Source organism: Crinia signifera, chromosome 4 (genome assembly GCF_055691185.1).
Source record: "Crinia signifera chromosome 4, ASM5569118v1, whole genome shotgun sequence".
NCBI lineage: Eukaryota > Metazoa > Chordata > Amphibia > Anura > Myobatrachidae > Crinia > Crinia signifera.
The window spans coordinates 226374096-226400770 of NC_139220.1; the positions used below are offsets into that span (position 1 = coordinate 226374096).

Consider the following 26675-nt stretch of genomic DNA (forward strand, 5'->3'; position numbering starts at 1 on the left):
CTATCAATGGGATCCCCCACCATCCCCATGCCCATTTGAATACCCAGGGTCACGGGCAGATTCTGGGCTCCACAAGGGAGCAAAACTCTTCATCTATGAATGGATCACAAGTCAACAATGGAAGTAATTCAGGGCAAATGGAAGAGATCAATACCAAAGAGGTAGCTCAGAGGATCACCACGGAGCTGAAGCGGTACAGCATCCCCCAGGCGATCTTTGCCCAGAGGGTGCTGTGCCGCTCTCAAGGGACCCTCTCAGACCTGCTGAGGAACCCCAAACCTTGGAGCAAACTGAAATCCGGCCGGGAGACCTTTCGCAGGATGTGGAAATGGCTGCAGGAACCCGAATTCCAGAGGATGTCAGCTCTGAGGCTAGCAGGTGAGTGCCCACACCCCCTTAAAAAAACCTTCAACCCAAATTCCATCTACCGTATAATCCATATTTGTACCCATACGAACATCCCCTCACTAATGCTCTTCACCTCTTGTACATCTCATTTTCGGGTCTTTCTGTAACTCTACCATTGTGGTCACTTATTCTGAGATCTATCTAGTCTTGTTGTCTGTCACCAAGAATGAAATAGTGGTCGCATCTATCCACCTCATATCTATTGTGTAGACGAGTAATACAACAGATCCTTGCCTTACTGCTGAGGGTCATCTGCTATTGCTCACACCTGCATCCAGCCCTCTCTGTACCAGACCAGTGTGTCCTTTTTACCATGATGATTTCACCCTAGCCTGTCCACACAATAGCATCTTCTATCATCTTACATTGGAAGGCAGGTTTCACGCCTGATACAGCATCACACGGTCCCATTGGCTCATCTGGATACAGGAACCTTTCACAAATTTCCGATTAAAGATTTAATTTTTGAAATACTAGTGGGGTGTGTTATGTATGATTAGTCTCAGGCCACTGGAAGAATAGTGTAAATCCCACGTGAAAGAAGGATAAGTCAGAAAAGCTGCCCCAATCTTATCTACCACCCATTGTCTTTGTCAAACAATTAATATCGATTGATTGATTGATACCTATCTATTAATCTATAAATCAATACTTGCAGAGACGTTTACACTTACTGAGTCGGTAGAAGCAACAGAGTACCCCCCTCAGCATGCAAATAGACGGTGTCATTATGTGGAAGATTCCTTTCCAATACTGTTTAGTGAGTTTTTATTGTTATTTTTGCTTGCTAACCTTACTGTAATGAAGCCTGTGGTGGTAGGATTAATGCTAGCAGAGGTGTACAGCCTGCTATAGAGTCGCTGCGGTGTAGTATGTAGATTTGTAGTTTATTGATCTGTGTGCTAATGATTGGCAGGGAGGGGAGCTTGCGTGGATCCATTGTCTGCTAAATATTACACTTTCCTCTTAACTCAACCTAGAACAGACTCACTTTTTAATCCGATGTGATTGCAGTTAGATAATAAACCAGGTCTGGTGTTAATTATCCACGCATTACTGAGATCTGCATATATATATATATATATATATATATATATATATATCAGTTTCACTATTCTTATTGCACCATCATCTTGATAGGCGCAAGCATTTCTGACTTCTACTAGATATATTATTAACCCCTTGGATAATGATTGCAGCCAGGATGGTGCATTGTCTGCTATTTTATAATAACTGGTTCTTCGAGTGTAATAGAAAGCGGAGCCTTATTTGAGGGTTTAATTAACTGGCAGGTCTTCATTAATTCGTCCCTGGAGGATGGCAGGCAGTCAGTCCGTGGTGCTGTCACAGGCGGTGATCTGTTTTACAGACAAATACTGGAAAGGGCCAGATCCTTTATCCTCATACATTTAATACCGTTTGGGCTCTATGCTCTCCTGTACTGTATGTGACTCCTGAAAGCTGGCACAGTGCTGCTCTATATATATACACTGCCTACCTTCTCTACTCATGGCACAGCCCAGCATGCAAGCAGAAGACAGACTTGGGGGATGCGCACTGCTATCCTACTGTAGTGGCAGCTGAGATAGGAGTATTCAATGCATGATGTATGCTAGCTATGTCTAATGTATTAATGCATTCATATACAGCTGTAACACGATATAGATACGTGTGTGTGTGTGTGTGTGTGTGTGTGTGTGTGTGTGTGTGTGTGTGTGTGTGTGTGTGTGTGTGTGTGTGTGTGTGTTTGATAATATTATATATGTGTATGTGTATATGTAAGTATGTATGTATGTATATATATATATGTATGTATATATATATATATATATATATATATACTTTACATGCCAGTTTGCATGCCAATGTTTGCCCCAAATGTCCTGTAAAACATTAATTACATTTAAATTTTGTGTATGAGTGTGTGTGTGTGTGTCTGTCTGTATATATATATATATATATATATATATATATATATATATATATATATGTATATATATATATATATATATATATATATATACATACACACATACACACGTATGTATGATTTTCTTGCATTATTACATTCTTATTAATAGTAATTGAAACTGAGTGGTGGACAGTTTGCAGCCAGACGCGTGTGAGAGGTGACTGTCTGCAATGATCCCCGTGAAAGAGGCGATTGATAAGCCGAAGCTTTCTTCGATTTGGAGTGTATTTTTACGACAATTTGGTCGAGCAGTTTCTCCATTTATTTACATGGATCAATAGTGGAAACAACCGCTTCAATTAGAATGTAGGATCCCCTTCTTGACGTTATCTGAGCATTAATCTGCCAATCTAGAGTGTCTGCTGGAGAGTAGTAACTTGCTGAATACAAATTAATGGCACAAACATCTGCACCCTGCACATATTAACATATGTCTACAAATGCAATTGCTCCTGTGCAGCATTCCCTCCTCTGCAATTTGCAGTTCACTTTTTGATGTGCTATACAAATTAGAGCACAGATTTCTACATAAAATCAGGTACACTTATATTATATAATACCAGTAAAAAGAAGCATAAATATCTACACTTTATCCATTTTTTCGACATTATTATCATCATTGCTATTCAATTAAATCTATTCACTTACATTAATATAGACTACATAAACTGTATGCATGGGCATCAACAGTAATTATTTCAGATTGTTAAATGAGCCTGCACTTTATATACACATTGCTATATGATTTTTTTTAATAAGGATTTAATTTACAATATATGTTTATAAAAAAAGGCTTACATTTGTTTCCTATCTTTTTTTCCACAAGATATTTGAAATTGAAATCAATGAACTTGAAATTAATGACTATAAAGTTTTGAAAGACGCAAATGGGGATCCAAATGTTTGTTATTTCATTTATACATCAGGTATTTAGTGAATGTTTATCTTGCAGTACACAGATATACAGTGTATACAACAAATATTCACTATAGTAAACAAAACAAGATACAAACATCAATTATGTAAATAGACGAATAAGGATCTGTATTGTATGATTTAAATAATCATAATAAATATGCTGCCTAATTGTAAAATGTATAGTTACAGAACTTTTTTTATTAACTATATGTATTGTGTGTATATGTGGTGTGTATGTGTCGTTGAATTGCTACCTTTTATTTTTTGTTTACAGCAGATGTTATCATTGCTTAATAGTTGATATGTCCCTGTAAGTATGTGTGTGTGTGTGTGTGTGTGTGTGTGTGTGTGTGTGTATGTATGTATGTATGTATGTATGTATGTATGTATGTATGTATGTATGTATGTATGTGTTTTATTCAGTTTATCTGCCTGTCTGCTCTTACCAATAACTTTATTGCAAGAAAGTCTTAAATATATATGTAACACAGACTATACGATTACTTAAGATACATTTTTAAATATTAAGCTGCTACTGGTGTATCAGTTACGTCTATATGCAAATAATGTAAAATGTGTAGATGTTTCCTGTATGGATATGTATATACATTAAGCAGCATTAATGGCATGTGTGTACAGTATGTTGTTTATATCTGCCTTTTTAGAATATTGTAGTACTAGTGTTTGCCGCAGAAGTCTTTGTGTTTGTGACTCTCTGCAGATAAATACATTATTGTGGATGGGCTAATTGCAGGTATTGCACTCCTAAAATACCACTGCATATGTTTTATTTTACTGCTGCCAGCCTGCTCTGAGGCCAGTGTGTCATTTTACATTTGTTTCTGGGCTTCAGTTTGAATTGGAATGATTTTCTGCCATAATAGGCCTCTGCTGGTGTCCAAAGGTTGCTTGTGTTCTCTTATTCAATCCATGTTATTTCCACACACTTGGGGCTTACTCTCGTTCCTTACAATGGGCATCAAACACACTGTGTTTAAAGTTATTCTTTACACTCAATTGGATTTACTGTTGCGATTTAATGTAAGTCTGTTTCTTTCAATATTTGGACACATTTGCTGATCAATACAAGTTCATAGCTCCAGTAGATTTTTCAGCCAGTTGACACTCCTTTAGCAGATAATTATAGTACATATATTACTTTTTTCATTCTTGAGTTTTTGCATATTTAACACAAAAGTGGTATGATTCATTCAACAAAATCAATAACACTTTTTTATTCCAAAAACATGGAAATGATGATTTATACTATATCCTTTAATCGTCTGACTTCATTCAAATAATTATCAAATCAACTGACCAAAAAAAAATACCATAGTTTCTTTTAAAAAAACATAGATTTATTTTTTATATGTTTATCAGTTAGAATAACTAAAGTGTGCAAATTTTTCTTTACGAATTTCCATCAACTGTACTGAAGCAGTGCATTGTAGTTCTAACAGAACAAAGTTCTTTATTGCATAATGGCTACTTCAGCCTGGAATGACAGCAGTTCATTTTTTAATAACAAAATGCTGTAAAATAAATATACATTACTATTATGTCATAAGTTAACAAAAATAGTCACATATAATTGATATACTTTTCTTGTGGTGTACAGTTATATTTTTAGTGATACTAATGATTATAGAATATACATAATAATGTAGATTTCTGTAGCCTACATTGAACTGTTTTTTGTTTGTTTTTGTTTTGTTTTTTTGTTTCTGTTTTGTTTAGTTTCATTTTTTTGTGCTTGGGCCTTCTATTACCCAGCAGCCATTTTAGGTAGAACATCATAACATACAAGGTAAGAGATAACATAATGAAACTATATGAAACTTCACCATGTTTAAAAAAAAAAAATATTTTTTTCTCACAGACAGGGAATGTTTGGATTTTATATAAGATTTCCCCCCCCCCCCCCCCCCCCCCCCGGTAGATTATCTAATACATATAAATATTCTAAACTTAATAAATTGTAGAATGGAAGCTATTATGCCTAATCATGATACTAATAAAATACACAGCAGTCCTTGGCACCCAATCAGCTTTTAGCTTTGGTATAGCTACAACAAGTTACAGAATGAAAGCAAATGCCTGATTGGGTGCTTTGATTACTGCACATTTGCACTTTGTTAATAAATAACCACAATTGTTTCATAATATTAAATCATAACAAATGAAGCAGCCAAAGCTGACATCAAGCAAGATAACAACAATTTTTTTTGAAAATGAGAGATCCATTTCTCTTCAGAAGTGACAATAAAATGTTAGCATATTTCATGACTTCTGCATTGAATAGAGCTTTCTGCAAATTGATTCACAGTGATTACTCAAGACTTATGCCCTTAATGTGGGCCTCCAGTAAAGTTCCGGTTAAATAAAATTGCCCAACTCTACTGTCCTGCTAGCCTTAAATATGAGAAGGCTTTAGTGGTCCCTCATACTATTATTTTTTTATAAAAACAGCAATATAGTTGTTATCTACATAGTAAACTCTCATACTGTACTGTACACCTTCCTTTTATTTGTTCAGTTTTAATACACAATGCCAATGCTTGTGATCTGGTGTGGCCAGGTGGAGCTTCCTTTCACTTTAATGGGTAAGCATACATACTTAGGCCCTTATTCTGGTTCACTTGTGAAGGTAAATTCCTTCTCAAATGGACAAAACTATGTGCACTGCAGGTGGGGCAGATGTAACTTGTGCAAAGAGAATTAGATTTGGGGGAGTTATTTTGTTTCTGTGAAGGGAAATACTGACTGCTTTATTTTTACACTGCAATATAGAGCAGTGTGTGCTCAATATCATGGAGGAGGCGCCCTCCCATGCATCATTAATGCTCCCCCTGTCCTCTGTACATACAGCTCAATCTGACAATATCATCAGTGTCTGCATGTATGGAGCGGGGGGCGACTTCACTTACCGATATCATGAACGATATCAGTCAGTGTGTATGCGCTATATCATTAATAATTAACTACTGTATATCAGTGGCTGCGGGAATCACCCATTGTGTTCCCTTTCCAATATCACAGTAAAGTATGGGCTCACATTTATATACTGTTCTTCATACATGGAAACATGCTAAGATATTAGTGCCACTGTCCAGAAGAGCGCTGGAGGCAGGTGGTTCACTTCTTATCTGGTTTGATGTCATAATGTTATGACTTTCTCATATGTCATGATTCCTATATTATTACACATTTGGGTTACTTATTAACAATGTGCCAAATGTGCAGTTTTCCATGCCAACCAATCAGGCATTCTGCTAGGGCCACTGAAAGGTGATTGGTTGCTAAGTATTACTGTGCATTTTATTAGTATAATGCTTAATTATACATCATTGTTCCCATTGTGGTATTTGCTCAGTTTAGTTTATTTATTAGTGGTAAATAATCGAGGAAAGATGCTTAAAAGGCAAACATTCATGAGAAAGGAAATAAAGCAACTTCTGCACCTTTATTATTAGTCTTAAGGCCCATACACACTGGGCGACTTTTGAACTGAAAGTCGCTCAAAACAGCAGATTTGAGCGGCTTTCAGCTCAAAGCCGCCCAGTGTGTATGGCCCGGCGATGAGCGGTGAGCAACATCGCCGGGAAAGCCGTTCATCTGCTGGTTATACCAGCAGATGAGCGGCTTTCAGGATGGCTTTGCATAGTGCTCCACTTTGCAACACCGTCATCCCCCCCTCCAACGGCGCCGGGCAGGGGGAAAGCCGCTCAGTGTGTATGCACTGAGCGGCTTTCCCCCCAGCGATGAACGCTATCATCGCTGTCAATACACGCTGGGCACAGTCACCCAGTGTTTATGGACCTTTAGTGGTTTTATATCTCAAATGTTTAGAGGTATATAAAGCTTTTATGATGTATAAAATAGCCCCAGGACTGGAAAGGAAACATCTTGCAATCATCCTTAATGAATTATTTGATCAGTCTCTAGCACTGAGACTGTAATCCAGTGGTTCTCAAACTCGGTCCTTAGGATCCCACACGGTTAACATTTTCCAGGTCATCTGACAGGTGCACTCATTACTCATTGACACATGTTAAAAGATCCCCAGGTGGAGTTAATTATTTCACTTGTTATTCTGTGAGAAACCTGCAATACATGCACTGCATGGGGTCCTGAGGACCGACTTTGAGAACCTGTGCTGCAATCACTATAAAGGTAATAGGGATTTCATACCTTCTTATGGGAAACAAGAATCCTCAACAGTAGCCCTAATGATCTGTGATAATGTGAAAAACTCATGTTGACCTTTTCCTATGTTGAGTTTTTTCATGTCAACCTTTTGCTTGTGTAGATCTTTTGAACATGTCGACCAAATGAATGTCAAAATTTTTTCATGTGTCAACATTTTTAACTGTCGACTGACCTAATGACCCATACCCTCTGCAGCATTCCTGCTTATGCTTATCATGTGTTTGCTTGTGTTGGTGTTGTGCGGATTACATAGATTACTGATGAGTCAGCTTCTCTTCATAAATATCAATGGATGGAATAAAGTACACCAGTCATAGCCAGATGCTGTTGTTTGCCATATAAAAGGTGATACAATGTTCTTTATCACCTTTCATTGTATTACATTTGTGCTAGAAGATCATATACGATTTTTGGTGAATTATTTAACTTTAGGATTTTAACACCGCACATTTGCTGTAGTAACTCCTAAAAATACAGAATGTTTGCAGAGTGGTGACAGCCTCAACTGCAGTTGTGCAAGTAAAAAAAAAAAAAAATTGTAGTAATGTGCTGCGCCAAAGGGGGAGTGGCTACATGACAAAACTTTAGAACACAATGACATTTTTGTTTGGGCTTGTGCATTGCATCCTGCACATGTAGGAGCCAGATAAACCACAAAACAGAAGGCACGCGGACAAATTTTACACAGTAATGCCTGTTACGCGTCACCCACCCAATACATATTATACATGCCATAATGCCCACTACACATTATGCCACACATCGTAATGCCCATTGCACATTATGCCGCACACTGTAATGCCCATTGCACCGCTGCCGCACAACTGATGTCCATTACTAATTTGCCCCAACCGTGCCAGATATGCCCCCACAGTGCCAATTGTGCCACACATATATGCCCCCATAGTGCTAGGTATGCCCCCACAGTGCCACACATATATGCCCCCACACAGTGCAGAATTTCTCATTAGGCACTTGAGGCACGTGCCTAGGGGCGGCACATGTTTGGGGGCGGCACTTGGATGCATGTGATAGTACTATTAGCCTGAAATGTACCAATAACTGAAAATGTTTCCACCGTACTGTACTATATTTCATCTAGATTAGAGTGTAAATGAATAGGACATGCAGATGCTGCCCCAGTAAGTTGTCCTACTTAGTAAATATGTATACATAATAAAAAAATGTTAGTTGTTGGCTTTTTTATTATTATATTAAATTGGCAATCATCAAATGAGGGCTTATAGCTAATCAATAAAAATAATACAATTAGGCAGGGGGGCGGCCATTATTGTTGTGCCTACGGGCGCTCTCATCCCTAAATCCGCCCCTGCCCCCTCAGTGCCACACATATGCCCCCACACGCTGCATAAATCTAGTTAATCGCTGGGGTCAAGTCCAAACACTTTAAGTAAGAGACTGCAACTCGGCTGTATTTTAAGTATGATATGCTTAAATCTCTGTGTGCATGCCCCATAAGATAATGATTCTCAGGGGGATGTACCGACCTATTTTCAGGTCATAAACACAGTGGGGAAGGGGTACTTAGTGAAAAGTGGAGAGATAAACTACTAACCAATCAGCTCCTGTCGTTTATGAAATGCAGCCTGTAACATGGCAATTGCTACTTTATCTCTCTCCACTTATTAACACTCTCCCAGGCTTACTATAGATCTGCCCCTACAGTATGCGAGTAGTGTGCAGGATAAAACACAAACTGCAAATCCATTCTCATGCCCCGCCACCTGTTACGCCCACACATGCCTAGTACTGGGGGAGGGGGAGGGTTACCTGTGCCGCTGCTGCCACGGCTCTGCCCACCACACTCACGAAGAGGAGGCTGCTGGTGGCTCTCAAGCCTTGGTGTCGCCGACTTGCCGCCACCTCTCTGCATGAGACCATACAGTCAGCAACGAGCAAAAGCCACAGACCAAGCACACAAGCACCAGCTTGCATCCTATGTTAGCACAGTTGCTATTGAGACAAATGAAAATGATTGCTGCTTTAAAAAAACTGGAGATTTCTTACGAAATCTCTCACTTTCTGAATCTCTAATCCTATTAAATTTCACCCATGGTATCATAAATGTATTGGAAATATCCTGGGAGTTCCAGGGTGGTGACTGGGTGGTTGTTATTCAGACACACAGGGAACGTTATGGGACTTGTATGTTTCCTTTCCAGGTGAAGCCCAGGTGAAGCCCATAGAGGAGACCCTGATAGACACATTAAGGGACACTGCCTGGCTGTGCTGTCATTAAGTCCCACCACTATTATGATTTGCAGGTCCATGGTGAGGGGGACAAAGCAAAATGATGCGTTTTCCATTTGGAGCCGCAATTCCAGCTATTGTCTCTCTATTGTGCCCACTTCCTAGGAAGCAGGTAGGATGCAGGAAGGGTGTTCATAGTTCTGGGGGTGTGGTACTGATTACCTGGGCCTGGCTTGCTGCTGGAGTCCTCCACCCATTCCCCTGCCCCATCTTGGCTGACAGTAACAGCATTAGTCACTGGCAGGGCTGCCATCAAAATTGTAGGGCCTGGGATTGACAAAAATGGACAAAACCCACATATACCCAGCCCTGCCCCAGCTGCCATCTCCTCTCACACACACATATACCCCAGCCTTGCCCTATGCACCTCCCTCTCACACATATACCCCAGCCCTACCCCATCCACCTTCCTTTCACCAGGGCCGCCAAGAGTATGGCCGAGCCCTAGAAAAATGGAGGGGCATGGCCATTGCTGGGGATGGGGCATCCGGGAGGGGCTGCGTCACGCTCCCCTGAAAAACAAATGAGAGGCCAAGAGATCACAGGCTGCCACTGCAGCTGTCTTTCTGCCCAGCTCAGCACACTGACTGAGCAGTGTTTGCTGAGCTGGGGAGAGAGACTGTGCTACTGAGGCAGCCTGTCCTCTATACTCCACTGCTGGCTCCCTGAAATGGTCCAGCAGACCCAGGTAAAAGGTACCCCCCCCCCCCCCCCCCCGGACCTCTCGACAGCGCTAGCTCTCACATATATACATAAACATGTTGCTTCCTTGTGTTCCTGTGTATTTGTTTGTACATAGTCATTTGATTTGTCTCCTCCATGGTGGTGGCCATTTTGTTGAGGACATCCACAGGCCTCCGATAGTCATCCATTGCCCCAAATTATTGCTGCTACAATCCTTTTTATTATTCATTTAAACATTTTTCAAAAAGGGAGCCTGGCCATGTCTTCTGCAATTGCAATTAACCGGAGAAGCACTTGCAGCATTATTTATATAACTTCTGTTGAACATTTGTACAGTTTAAGAAAACTGTATCTAGACTGTCACACAGTCCATTATGCTGAATTACTATAAAATGGGCTATTTCAAGCCTGTGTTATATTAAGCTCTTATAAACTTTATATGGTTTCTTAGGAATTATATATATATATATATATATATATATATATATATATATATATATATATATGGGGACATTTTATCTCATTACTTGATACAGTCGTATACAAAATAAATAATATAGCAAGAGTCATTTGGACACTCAATAATTGGCCTAATTTACAACGGTAAAACATGCAGCGACCTGTCAAAATAAGGATTTGGTAAGAGGCGCTCATTAACAGCATTTCTGATCCGCCACTTATTTGCAAAGATATACCATCGTTCCAACATTGTTGTTCCATCGATCATCTTAGCAACTCTGGTTGCTCAAAATGTCCTTCACAGATATGCTGCTGGAGTCTTTACAACTGTGTAGGGATTCGCAGTTGCAGGCTCAGAAGCACACCAGAAAATGGTCATGACATGCTGGCATGTTAAAGCCACCCTCCTGAAACCTCCCCAGACCCCCAAGGCCCAATGTTATTTTAAGTCTACATAATGCAACAGGGACCTTGTAAGGCCACTTACCAGCACAAGTCCATTTTTCTGTCATTTCATTTCAAGGACAAACAGTATGATTACTGAGAATATATTTTATACGATCTGTACAGACATGTATTGCAAGTTAGTGACAATATCAGATGCCCCAAGCTTCAAAAAGTGATAAAGTGGAGAGTGATAAACAACCAGCCAATCAGCTCCTACCTGCAATGTTACAGGCTGGGTTTGAAAAATTACAAGTAGGAGCTGATTGGCTGGCTGTTTATCACTCTCCATGTTATCACTTTTTGAAGCTTGGTGCATATGGTCCAATGTCTAATAATGGATTTAATATTCCAGTTTTGTAAATTTCCCCTATACTGTAAATGTTCAAGTGTAATTTGCACAATATTTTTGCAAATGAATTAAACATTGTGGGATTTTCATAGCACTGGATTATACAGAGACTAGTGTCTATACCAGTGCAGAATTTCCCGTTAGGCATGTGAGGGAGGTGCCTAGAGGCGGCAGATGTTTGGGGGCGGCACTTGGATGAGTACTGTCAGCCTGAACTGTACCAGTAACTGCAAAATATTTCCACTGTTCTGTACCATATTCCATCTAGAATGCAAATGTCAATTTGGAGTGTAAATGGATAGAACAAGCCGATACCGCCCCTGTAAGCTGTAAATAGGTATTATACATAATAAAAAAAGGCTTTTATATTATTCTGTTACATTTCTGTAAATAAAGGAGGGCTAATCAACAAAAGTAATACAAAAAGGGGTGTGTGTCCATTATTGTTGTGCCTAGGGGCGCCCTCACCCCTAAATCCGCCCCTGGCCTATACAGTGTTTTTAATATAGCAAGTACTAAAGTCTTAATTGCCATGTAAAATCTAATTAAACTGAAATATAAAATGTAATTAAGTAAGTTCAAAGAAATCAAATTATATGAAAAAAATATGCTATTTTCGTTTCATTTTGACATTCCAAATGGATATATCACTGAAGTAATGCAATGTCATTTTACATTGTAAATGAGAAATGAGGAGCTGTTGTATTTTCTTAATGCTGACTCATGTTTGAAAGTCATTTCCAGCTTCTATGAGGAGTCTCATGTGCACTCTTTGGGCAAGATGTATTAATATACATCGCCGCCCTTCGACTGACAGCCGCCGCGATGCTGCCGCATATGTATCGCCACCCTTTGGGTGGCGATACCCTGCCAGGTGAAGACGGGGCGGACGGGTGATGGTAAATAGGAAAATGCACATTTTCAAAAAGTACAAAAAGTACATCCCGCTCTCTGTCCGGGAACCTTCCTCTCTTGAAGGTGGGGCAAGTGTGTAGACTATGCCATAGTCTACTACACATCATCAGGTCTCCTGGAAAATGGCATTTCCACCATTTTTCTGGTGATTCTTACACTGTGCACATGCAGATCATTGGGAAAATGGCAGCTGCACCATTCTCCCAATGATTTATGCAGTGCTACCACTGCAGGACTCTAGGCAGGTAAGCATTGAAGAACATGGTTACATTGTGTGTGATGTGGGCTCCTCTGCATCCAGTACCTGTGTGCAGCACACACCCAGCACCCATTGTAGATGCGTTACTGGTACTTATGGCACTCACTATAGAGGTTGTGTCCTTCTTTCAGTATTTAACAAACTTAGCTTACCGCTGGTTTCCCATGTACTGTACCACTTACATCATCTATAGATGGGGAGAGTGATACGTTCCCAATTACCTATAATGGGGCCCTAGGTATTACTGATACCCCCTTTCACATCCCACAAATAACCCAGGTCCGAACCGCATTGTTGCCGGGTCGACGTGCGGTGTGAAAGGGTTTTTTCAATTTACCCAAGTCCAGCAACCTGGCATTTCGACCTGGGTTAAAAGAAGGATCGGGAGAAGGCAGCAACAGCTCCAAGAACTGCCCCGCCAATAAAGCACTGCTGCATCACCCTGCCCCCTTTCGGACATCATTGTCAGCTTATTGCTGGGTTGGTCTGGGGGTCTGAGGGGCTATTATCACAAATGCCAGGTCACTCCAGGGACAGACCAGTGTCCATCTCCCAAGAGCGACACAGCATTTGCGATGTGAAAGGGCTATAAGTCAACGCCGTGTGAAAGTGTAGTGCACATAAGATGCTGGGCATTCCCATTTCGGAGCGCTGCATTTCACACACACACACACACACCCGTGCGAGTGCCATGCTGACAATGCAGGTCGGCAAGGGCGCTCGCACAGAATTCCTGCACAGGCGCATATGACATGCAAATGCATAGGGGACCTTCGGTAATTAGAATAAGGGCCATAGTCCACGCCCACAAGCAGGTATATGTTCAGTTCTGTTTTACCTATCATCTCATACTTATAAAGCAGTAAAGCAACTACTGACACTGTTTAATACTATAATTAATAGCAGCAATTCTGCCTAAAGCATTCTACTTTTATAAGTGCATTGAACCTGGAGAGCACTTTGTGAGTCATCATTAAATATATAGGAAGACCTTGCTAATATTAACAACATCCAATGCAGCTAGCTATTGCAGTGCTTTATAAACAAACAATTGTGGGCAGGACTGGGCCTAAAACAAAGATTCATTGTGGCACCCTATTGTTAAAGGTAAAGAAACTTCCTCCAGATTAGAAAATAAGGTAAAGAGTAAAATAGATCTTCATATATTGGCAGCTCATAATTGGGCCAGGCCCCCAAGGCAGTTGCCCTACGGGCACCCCTGAACCCTGGCCATGGTTCTACACTACAGACTCCAGATTTGCAGCACTGCTTTTCCCCATATTGATACATTACTGTGACAAGTGCAGGATTTCTAGATGGAGGCTTCCAACTACTTGATTCTAGAGTGCAGGAAGAGGTCATACTTAACACTGAACCAGATATAGCATGCATCATACAAAGTGCAATGTGCTGCATAGCTCACAGCATCCTAAAATCCGGAATTGAGACTCCTGTGGGGCTCCACTGGGCACGTTTTCAAAAATTAAATGTGGCATTCCATTTCACCACTGTATGGGCATTGCCAGTGCTGAGTGAGCTGCTGGCCATGCCCCCTGTCCCTCTATCTCCAGTGAATAGAAGCAGTGCTGCTCTGTTAAGCAGAGCAGCGAGTGTCAGCGAGACTCCCAACTGTCCCCCCAACACAGGACATTGCCGGACAGGGTGTGACAGTCACAAAAAATAATGACTGTCCTGTTAAAATCGGGACAGTTGTGAGGTATGGTACTCTGTGGTAGATGTGTGAAACAGTGATAAGGAAGAGAAGTTATAAAGTGCCTGGTACTTTAGCAATGGCCAATCATCTCCTACCCAGGGCCGGTGCAAGGCACCAGAGCGCCCCAGGCAAGTCGGGGTGGGGGCGCCCCGGTGTCTGCCGCCCGGGTACCTGTCCTGCCGCGCTGTAAAGCTGGCGGCGGCGGCAGCGGGGGGTCCCTGCAGTCAATAAGAAATAACGAGCGCTATCCGCCGGGCTATGCGGAAGCGCTTCTGTTTTGGAAACACTGGCCGCACGGCGCACGCTGATTGGCTGAATCTCAGCCAATCAGCGTGCGGCCAGTGTTTCCAAAACAGAAGCGCATAGCCCGGCGGATAGCGCTCGTTATTTCTTATTGACTGCAGGGACCCCCCACTGCCGCCGCCAGCTTTTACGCACATATACACTGCAGGACAGGTACCCGGGCGGCAAGGGGGGGCGAAATACCGCCCTCCAGTGGCCGGCGCCCTAGGCAAATGCCTAGATTTGCCTAGTGGTGGCGCCGGCCCTGCTCCTAGCTGTTAAGTTACAGGCTGGGTTTAAAAAGGAAGTTAGGAGTTGATTGGCCGGTGATAAATTACCAGGCCCTCTATCACTTCTCCTCCCTTATCACTGCTTCATACATCTACCCCTGTATGTCCTAATTCCAACATACACAGGGGCAGTGATCACAGCAAGCCATTAGGCATACCTTCCAACAGTCCCGCTTTTAGCGGGACAGTCCCGATTATTAGGGCCTGTCCGCTGTCCCACCCATGGCCGGCAGTGACCCGCGGTGAGGGGGGGCTGTTGGGAGTCCCCCCTGTCGGCTGCTCACAGAGCCTCTGGGTCATGCCCCCATAGCGTCAAAATGGGGACGTTACCTCGCGGGAGAGCTGTGAGTATAGGCCACGCCCCCAAAATTAGGCCACACACCCCGAAATTTCAGCACGCCTGTGGCGCGCATCAACTATGTCCCGGCTCCAGCTTCCTGAAAGTTGGGAGGTATGCATTAGGTGTGGCAGTAGGGCCACCCTGCCCGGGCCCCAATGCCTGTTTTATATCACTGTAGGCACCAATCTAAAGCATTAGAGCAAGTCTGGGGGAGCTGCAAAAGAACCTAAAAACTGCTCTGGGTATAAATGGGCACACATCAGAGTATTAATAATTAATACTATACATGGTATATAGAGCAGAGACCTCCTAACAGTGCATGTTTTACAGATCTCCTAGCTGGTGCACACACATATATATTAATTACTGCCTGACAAATTTTAAAAGATGGTGGTGCTGATTATTTTATTTGTAATACTGAGATCTTTAAAACATGCAGCTTAAGTACATTTGTATTATATATAATTGCTATAGCGGTCATGATGTGGACTAGGGAGCAGGGTTTCCAGGCAACCAGAAACCCTCCCTGCGTTATCCTATGCATTATATATAATATGCACACTTGACACATTTTTAAATGTTATCCACATGTATAGCACTTTAGTGGTTTGTTTTTCTTACTACTTTTCTTTTTATTACAAATTAAACCTGCATTTCACAGAATCAAACTGTTTCCTGTACTGGAAAGCTTATAATTTATGCATTTTATTACAGGTTTTCTGGGAGGCATAAGAACCAGCATAGAAATGGCATTTGTCTGTGCCAACATGGCTACTGGAATGACATCACAACTGGTGTTATGAACCCTGCCCTTATGATTAATAAGTGAGTGGAGATATCACAGAGAGTGACCCCTAAAGGGTCACTGAACTATATCTGGTCATTAGCTCACTTTCAGTCCTACAACTCAGTGTGACATTAGAGTTTCTTTGTTAATGAATAAACTAAAGTGAATAGTAAGCTATTGTCTTTATTCCATGAGAACTGTCTTAATCAACTCAGCAAAGATAAGAGATGGCAGAGTTTTCCATTTGTAAATAATGACTAAAATATCAGATTGAAATAACATCATACCTTCTGTCCTGCTTGTCGTGGTTATCCGTGTGTTCCTCAATGACACTGATAAGTCCTGCCTCACAGTGCTTTAGGGAATATGCATCTAATGTCAGGTATTAAAATAAATGTTATAATCTGTGGGCTGAATTCATTTGCTGAAAGTATGTAGTAAAGATCCACCAAAGAGGGCATTCAAAAAAATGGTTATATAGTTCCCATAAATTTATTAACTTACAGTGTATCACCAGTTTTTGGAATGTTATGCCCGGTACACACCAGAACAATGCAGATTGTGAGCGGTTCGTAAGACAATCGTACGACCCACTCGAGATCTGGTAGAGCATACGACCTGCTCACGATCTGCTTCCGATCCGATCGTAACCCGTACCCACTTGAATGGTCATTTTCAGATCCTACCTGCTGCAGATAGGATCTGAAAAACGACCAAACTACTCGCAGGGCCAGGCATCGGATCGGGATCGGATCAGAAATGATCTAAAATGGCCCAAAACATGCCCAGTTTACATACAATCGATTGAGGTTGTATCTAAATAGGGTCATTTTTGGGCCAAATCGTTCTGGTGTTTACCCTACATTAGAAGAAACACACCTGGCAAGTTTGGCAGCTTGAAGTTACACATAGAAAAAGAAGACACAAGTCTTCTTTTTCTATGTGTATCTTCATGTTATTTCTGACTTAGGGGAGCACCTCCTACCCTACTGCATTCTACAGCTTTCACAAGCTAATTAATTAGGGTATAGGAGTCCACACTGCCTATTTATTTCAAAATACGTACATTGTACCATTAGGCAGTGATCCAGTGCGAAATCACCACATTTATATCTAAGTTTGGCAGCTTAACAGTTAGGACGTATGTAAAAGATTTCTTACAAATTCTCCTTGCTTTCTATAGACTGTTTCAGCATTTGCAAATTTGGTCACAGCAGTATGACTCTATTTGTTATTAGAAGAATGACCCTGACTGTAGTGGTCATTTACCAAAGTACAGGATATGCTCTGCTTGTTTTGTAGATAACATTTGCACCTGATTTATACAATGCCCAAAGTTTTTATTTTTTTAGGGTTTTCTTTTTTTAAATCTCTAATTACAATTTATGATAGCTGCATATCAGATGGCCAGAGATGTAGGGGCTGTACGTATGCAGCGGATGTATGACAATATGCTAATGATGCCGCTACCTGGCCGTGTATTCAGACACCCGCTGGAGGCATTGCAAATCCAAGCAACTCCATATAAATACTCAGTGGTGGTCCAATTCCTAAATGACCCTATGGTCATGTAGAATGGCTGTAGGATTTGAAGCACGGGTGCCATGTCTTCTGTGTATAGGCCTGCAGGAGCAGGCTGAGGCATGTCCCCCAAAAATGAGTTTGATCCACCTGCATTTTGTCATCACTCCCTGTTACCTCCCCAAATTCTCACTGTCATTCATTTTCAATAAATTCTCATTGCAAGAGACATTGTTAATGTACCTTGGGCCTGATTCTGTTTCATTTGCATAAGCAAATTCTCCCTCTATGTGCACTGCAGGTGCAGATGACTCATAGAAATATGGATTAAATTCTTGGCATTGATCATTATTAGGGTGCCAGATGTCATCACTATGGGGATTATTCTGGTTCACTCCTTCTGGCAAAATCCTTCTCAAATGGACAAAACCACGTGCACTGCAGGCGGGGGGAAATGTTACTTGTGCAGAGAGAGTTAGATTTGGGTGGGGTTTTTACTTCAAACTAATATCTATATTGCAGTGTAAAAATAAAGCAGTCAGTATTTTCCTGCACAGAACCAAATAACTCACCCAAATCTAACTCTCTATGTACATGTTACATCTGCCCCCCTGCAGTGCACATGGTTTTGTCCATTATAGAGAGAATTTGCTTTTGCAAGTGAACCAGAATCAGACTAAGGTACATTAACAATGTCTTTCACAATGAGAATTTATTGAAAATTATTGACAGTGAGAATTTGGGGAGGTAATGGGGAGAGGTGACAAAAATGCAGGCGGATCACATACATTTTTGGGGACATCGGGTTTGTCTACTACCATTTAATGCTGCTGCAGAGTACTTCCTGTATAAGATTTATTGGATACATGTCCATAGATTTGATGTAGAAGGGTGGTAGAACAGGAAGGCATTCCTCCCAACATAACCCATTCCTGCATTTACCTCTAAATTTAGGATTACTGTCACCTGTGTTGAACAACTCAATCCTAAATTAAGAGATAAGTGCAGGTACAGAGCATTTTGTCCCTTCTGGAATGGGACATGTTGGGAGGTATGGGAAGATATAGGGCAATGTCATGCAGGGAAGGGTTTTTGTAGAGGAAGAGGGGAGAGAGAAGACCCACAGGGATGTCTGCAGTACCGTCTGTTTTCTATAAATTTCATGGTATGGTAAGATAGAGGTACTGGTGCTCACTGATATTTGGATCTATTTTACTAGTTATTCTGCAAACTTCTAACATATTCCATGCAAGATAGGGATAGATTATGGTTGAGTACCTTCAGTTACAAGTGTCTGTCCCTCCATTTCTCTGCTTTCTGATATTTGGCAGCACAACAAATGAGCATTATCACTTTGTCTATATGGATTCAGCAGGTGCTCCTAAAAGTAGGAATTCTTGTGCATACCATCCTTGTGCATATCTACTCCTCTGTGACTAGATATACACTTTATGCTGATGTAATCTGCCTAAAGGCTTGTGATTAGCTTGCAGCGCTGTGTCTTTCCCTAGTGTAGTAATTACTACCAAGATGTTGTTCCCAAAAGCCCCTATTTTTTATGTCCTCAATTTAAGCAATGCTTGGGCTAGAGAAGCCTTTGCATTCCTTGCAGACTACACTCGTGAATGGGCCTTCAACATGCAAAATTAAATTATTTATGTATGACGTTATTTAAATGTGATTTGTTAGAGAAGCATACGGACAGTTTATAGAGGTGAAGGCTGCTCTTCCAACAAAAGGAATTCATTTTGTCCTTGGAGATAGGGAAAACAAAACAGAAACCTGTATTTTTAACTGGATCTTTTTGAACCTTACAGATGCACTTCAGAGGTCACACCTATTGCTTGGCTCATTTCAACCAAAGTGACAAAAACATTCTGGGGGAAATTTAATAGGATGAGAGAGTCAGAAAGTGAGAAATTTGTCAAGAAATCTCCAGGGGTTTTTTTTAAAGCAGCAATCATTTACACTGCAAAACCAGTTTGATTTTGAAGTGTAAATGATTGCCGCTTTAAAAAAACTGGAGATTTCTTACTAAATCTCTCACTTTCTGAATATCTCAACCTATTAAATCGTACCCTCTCTCTTATTTTGTATTGCAGTATGTTTTTTGCCCTACAATAGAGGAGATAACAGCATTACGCTCCGCTCTGAAGTCAGCCCATTGGATTTTGTCCATGGATCACAAATGTAATTAATTGCTGTAGATAAGTCTCACCAAGTGAAATTGAATAAAACGTGATAACTAGCAGGAAAACCACTCGATAGTCTAGTTTCTTCCTAAATGCGAAGACCTTAATGTAACAATAATAATACACCTTAGTTGTTGGGCTGTTACTTTAATAGTCAGTAAAATTCTGCAGACCAATAATAACGATTTTCATTTTAAAGCTCAGGAGACCCATAATTGATCTTGAATACTCCATTTAGAACGTTGTTCAAGTTTTTGATGATCTATTGAATTACATTTGCGCTTATTCTCTGTGGCCTGTAGACAAAGGGAAATGGCCTGCTATGAAATAACTGTGCATGGAAATCGGTGATGAAGACAACACAATTATTACATCGAGCACCACATGGAAACTCGCAGGGCCTTCCACCTGCAGAACCACTAGCCTCGGGGGGCCCATAGAACACTACAGTGTAAAAAGAGCCAATACACTCTAGTGTTGATTCTGTCAGCATAAAATTGCTAACAGTGTTCTGTACTGGGCTCCGGAGTGGTGTTCAGATGACATACAGACCTTTCACAAACTGCTCTATATGTCACAAAAGTGGCTCTTCAAGTGAGCTATCATATGCTCACATCCAGAACATATCAACTAGCAATAAAGAATTATGTTACAAACGCTGGAAGAACCAGATACCATAATATACCAGACATATTTGCTATGCTCTCTCTATAAAGAATTGAGGCTGCTTGTAAAATCTGCAGTGTCAAATGTAGTTTGACAGCTCCGCATGAGGACATAACAGGGGACCTGAGGTGAGAAGGAGGTGGGTAGCCATAAATCCAGGAGAGGGATGTGCTTGGTAATCATTTATAAGACAGTTGTTACTGCTTACAAAATGACTTTACATAAAAGGGAATGTTGCTGATTATGTTTGGTTAATTCTTATAAAGGGGACAGATATGATAATGCCTGTGGTGAAATTACTATAAACAACAGTATCGGCCATGAGAGCCAGGAGATGGTTTCCTTGACAACCTGGTCTCTGTACAGCAGACATCAGCCCCAGTGAGGACAAGATTCCACAGCTTAACGCTGTCATTGCCGCTGGGGTCTGCAGGAATACGCATGGTGTAGGATTGCAGGGAAAAGGTCTACAAACAGTATAAAGATGAATCAAGCCCACAATGCACATATATGACCACTGTGGTACATTAATGTGATCCAGACAGTCAGCCCTTCAGACACATGGTGGGATCGGGTAGGGGTCATTGGGTCGACCCAATGTAGGTCAACATACATTGGGTCAACACCCTTAGGCCATAGCATACCCTCCAACATGACCCATTCCATTAGGTACAAAATACTCTGTTCCTGGACTTCCCTGCCAGTGGCAGTTACAGAGGTGGGACTCCAGCACAGTTCAGAATTCAAAGAGGGGGGTCACATCAACTGCCAGTGAGTCCAGGACAGTGATGTTTGGGGTGGCAGTAGGTGTGGCTCCCCTTTTTGAATATTGGACTGTGCTGCAGGCTCACATCTGTAACTGCCACTGGCAGGGAAGTCCAGGAGCAGAGCATTTTGTACCTAATGGAATGGACCATGTTGGAGGGTATGCCATAGGTCGACACCAAAAACAAAAGGTTGACATGGCTTAGGTCAACATGGACTATAGGTCAACAGTGACTTTGGGTCGACATGCAAAATGTTGACATGGCAAATGTTTTCGTGTCTATATCGACTAACATAAATGTGGACACCATATAATCATGTACCCTTGCATGGCTCGCTATGCTTCGGGTTGGCACACTATTTTATTCTCCCTCCATGCTCTAGTGCAGTGATGGCTAACCTTTTCAGCTTGGTGTGTGTCTGGCGAAAATCGTAAAAAAGTGTAGCCTTCCTCGAGTCGTGTGTCACTTCAAGAAATACTTTGGTGATATTTGCAGCCATTATACATATGCAACACACCGTGATGCCCACTATACATATGCCACACACTGTGATGCCCATTATACATATGCCACACACCGTGATGCCCACTATACATATGCCACACACCGTGATACCCATTATACATATGCCACACACCGTGATGCCCATTATACATATGCCACACACCGTGATGCCCATTATACATATGCCACATATGGTGATGCTCCATTATACATATGCCACACATCGTGATGCCCATTATACATATGCCACACACTGTGATGCCCATTTTAAATATGAAAGTCAATGTGAAAGAACAAAGGCAGCTACCAGTGCCAATAGAAGCACTGAATAGTGTGGCATTCGGAGCCTGCAGAGTTTTCAACAGAGCCCATGTGTGGGAAAGGTGTCCCAGGGAGGGTCATCTCAGGACTCAGATGCCAGGGTCAGGTGCCAGTACTCAGCGGCAGGCGGGTCTTTAGTCCCCAGCCGGTGCTTACACTGCAGCAGGGGAGAACTATAGGAGAGAGGGAGCTAGCTCCATACACATCTGCTCCCTCCAGCGGACAGGCAACGCCCCCCTCTGTCCCCTTCCCATTGGCGGTGCAGCATGCATGCTGGCTTAGCCGCTTCCCTTGCGCACTTCCGGGTGTTCACTCCCCACACCAGTTGGTCAGACAGACCTGTGTCTGCGTGTCAGTCAAAGTGCCTTGGCGTGTCATGAGTGACACGCGTGTCATAGGTTAGCCATCATGACCCTAGTGGATGGTAGGGTATGGAAAAAATCTTTTGAAAAACCATGTCGACCATTTTCATGTTGACGTTTGGCATGTCAACCTAAAGTCCCTGTCAACCTATAGTCCATGTCAACCAACTGACTATAGGTCGACCCAACGACCGTATCCCTCCCTGATGACATGTGATTGTCTTACACCAGGTCTAAAATGGCTGTTCAGAATCAGAGTATGTATTGTCACAATAAAAGAAATATAATAATGTTTACCTTTCTGTATTATTGCTATAGCTACTCTTGGAAATTGCCATGAATATGTCATGTGATAGAGGCCCCTGGCTGCTTATTACTAACAGTGCTTACCAGTGCAAATCTGCACCAAGGGGCCGTTCAGCGCCACTCATAGTAGGCCGAATTAGGCCCTATAAAATAAAATACTTAAATCTGTAATGAAAACTAATACCTATAGAGATGTAGAACATGAGTGTGAAGGGGCAGGATAATGTAGCCTACACAGTAAGGGCATTCTACGCTCCTTATGTAGCATGTACAGGTGGAAGCAGGAAAAGATCCAAAAACAAATGTAATGCCGGCACTGGTGGTGCTCACATAGGCTTCTATAAGGAAAATGAGGATAAGAAAAGCATGGGAAAATGCCAGCATCAGGCTATACCAGCCAGAGTACTGTAAGCTCATCATTCCCCAGAATAGGACTAGTTGCTAAGTATTGAGATATATCAACAAAAGGATGTCATATGCCTACCAGAGCATGTGTGAGGTCTCTCTCTCTCTCTCTCTCTATCTCTCTCTCTCCCCCCCCCTCTCTCTCTTTCTCTCTATAGATAGACTCATAGAAGCTTTATGTTTATACTTCATTTTAAATTGGAACAACATTTTCTCCACGCTAATTTGTCTGAATATTTTTAGATTTACTCCATGAAACATGGTTTTCCCTAGGTACAAAATCACTAGCTGGATTTACTAGTAACCATAAGTGAATCCCTTACTGTTCGTACAAAGTGAAGCACACTTGCTCACATTCCAGCCGTGTAGAAGGACACTTGAAATCACTTTAGGATATGTTACACAAGCTATCATGAAGGACATATATAACCTGGATATATTGTGCTAAAGCATATGTAAAACATGAACAGTTAGCAGATATGATAAGTATATTGGATAATAACTATAAGAAAAGATTTAAAAAGTATCAAATTAAATGTGAATTAACAACAAAATACATTAATGATAATACATTAATTATAATATAGCTCCTAACCGCCATGTTACAGGATATGTTTGAATAATGACAAATGGAAGCTTATTGGTTACTATTGTATCTTTATCTCTCAAAAGTTTGATCTATGTCCCCAGAGCTTTAAATAGCCTTTTTGCTACCCTGTGCCAGAAAAAGAATTGGTGCCTCCCCACATCCACTGGGGCCATAAGGCACATGCCCTGGTGGGGGAGAAGCTTTCTATGCAGGGTCAGATAGCTCATGAATAGATTGTCTGACTGCAATGCCACAGTGATGAGTTTGAATCCCGGGTACGTTGGCATTTTGAAAAGTAATAATGGACATTGTGATGGAATAATAAAGAATGTATATATATTTTAGGTGGTAATTGGGAAAGACTGGCAGCCAATAAGAGGTACTTAACAACAACTGCCGTTTCAAGGGAGTGCAAGAAGAGGTACTAGAAACCATGGCCTACATTCCCTGTCCAATCAACCAATAGCAGATAGCCAATAATGGCTGTAGTATATTTAACATTTCCAGGTGGGGACATCTATATGGGTATACTGTAGGTACCAGATAGTGTATACTGTAGCTGCCATACACGGAGTGTTCCTAGAAGCACAGTGGTGCTTCTAGTATCTACCTGAATATAATGGGTGGTTTGCCTTTAGGCTAAAGGTGTCCATACACGTTACAATTATTGTATACAATATTGTATACAATATCGCATCTCATAGCATATCGGTTTTGCGATGAGATCAGATGAGATAAGATCTAGTACAAAAAGTATGTGCAGCACATACTTTTTTGTACTAGATCTCATCTCATCTGATCTCATCGCAAAACCGATATGCTATGAGATGCGATATTGTATACAATATTGTATACAATAATTGTAACGTGTATAGGCACCTTAACACATATTCATATGTTGGCTGGGTACTTATGTACTAACTGGGCTGCCGATTTTGAAATCGGGTCCATCGCATCGCATCTGACCATATCGCATGCGATGCGATGGACCCGATTTTTCCATAGGATTCAATGTTAAAATGGACTGAGTCCATTTTAACATGGAATTCAATGGGAAAAGGGGTCCTTTTCATACCCCTACTATCCAAGTGGGCATGGAGTTGGATATAAACCTGTGGTGAGCGTAGCGAGCCACCGAGCCCGAAGCGTGGCGAGCGTAGCGAGTGTGGCTACGCTCGCCACAGGTTTATATCCAACTCCATGCCCACTTGGATAGTAGGGGTATGAAAAGGACCCCTTTTTCCCATTGAATTCCATGTTAAAATGGACTCAGTCCATTTTAACATTGAATCCTATGGAAAAATCGGGTCATCGCATCGCATGCGATATGGTCATATGCGATGCGATGCAATGCGATGCGATATCGCATCGCATCTGATTGTATGCCTTAAGTTAAGGCATACAATCAAAAAATCGGCAGCCCAGATAATACATAAGTACCGTTGGCTGCATTAGGTACAGTAAGAAATTCCTACAGCCAAAACAATGGCAGTATTCAATAGAATGAAGATGTATGCCATCAATCTTGAAGTTTGATCCTAAAATAACAATAGGTGAATATAAAGTTCATGATAAACTTTCACTGCAAATAAATTGCAACAATCCACAAAGAGAGCCACACAGCACATCATTGGACCCATGTCAGCACCTAACCACTGTGTAAATAGGTGACCACCTGGGTGCAGATGCTACCACTAATACTAGTGTGGTCTCTTTGTAAACAGCATTCATGACACCAAACAAAGCAAAGCCTAAATTGCAAAATGTATCATTCCCCTTATATAAAGGATTGGCTTAAATCTGCAACTCTGCTTAATTCTTCTTTTAAGACGCTCCCCAGAATGTCCCTAGAGGTTTATAACTCACAATGAAACACCAGGCAGAGGGTTTGGAAATTGATACTTACAAAGAACCTCTATTGAGGTCCTGACACTTTCCAGGATGCCTCTCAAACTATAAACAGTGGCTAATTACATCTCTGACCTCCTCACAAGCCAGTGTGATCAGCTTCTGTATTTACATAAAGCTGCTGTGAGTATCATTAATTCCCATGCTCACAGGTCTGCTGGACCAGCTCTGTGAATTACAAGACATTCAATTACACATTTAATTCTCTGATCTGTTTTCAAAACATTAACTCATGCAAACAGCAGGTGAATATGTGTTTTCTTTACAATGCTGATCTTCAGAACATTCTCATTACATTACAAAAGTATATCAGGAGCCCTTACAGCAAAACCATATTTTAGACATTGTCTGTTCCAGTCACTTTACCTTATTTTCCGTGGACATTAATGCATACACAGTGACATGATTCCACTGTAATTCTGCTTTGCGGTTTCCAGTAAAAACATCACTTTATCTTGTCTTCACAAAGGAATGACACTTGTAATCATGTTAAGTGCGTTTAGTTATTCAATATGTATTTTCTTGCGTTGACGTGAAACAGTGTGCGAGTGTTAAATTACAAATATATAGGGGGGGGGGGGGGGGGCGGCGACGCCTGCATAAAATACAATTCCTAAATTATTTGTAAACTTTTCCATATATTGACAGAAATGTAAAATTAGATTAAAATATTGTTGAAAAAAAATAATATCCTTGTTTCTGTGTATGTTACAGATCAGTATGTAAAAGAGGTTTTCAGGTAGTAATAACTAAAAAAAAAAAAAAGCCCCTTTTAAACCTAACATTGTTATTACTGTGACCCTCATTGTAAACTTGGACTCGTGCTTCTT

At 41.2% G+C, this 26675-nt stretch overlaps 1 protein-coding gene across 3 annotated transcripts in view; it reads left to right on the forward strand.

Annotated features, from left to right (window-relative positions):
* Positions 1–26675, forward strand: part of ONECUT1 (one cut homeobox 1) — a 50768-nt gene that overhangs the window by 976 nt on the left and 23117 nt on the right. For 2 of the 3 annotated variants that reach the window (XM_083183888.1, XM_083183887.1), the window contains exon 1: positions 1–378. This exon is cut by the window's left edge. In XM_083183888.1, coding sequence (XP_083040014.1) covers positions 1–378 — 378 coding nt within the window. Of the gene's footprint in view, positions 379–16231; positions 16457–26675 lie in introns of those variants that run through there. The other variant, XM_083183889.1, reaches the window with a different exon arrangement.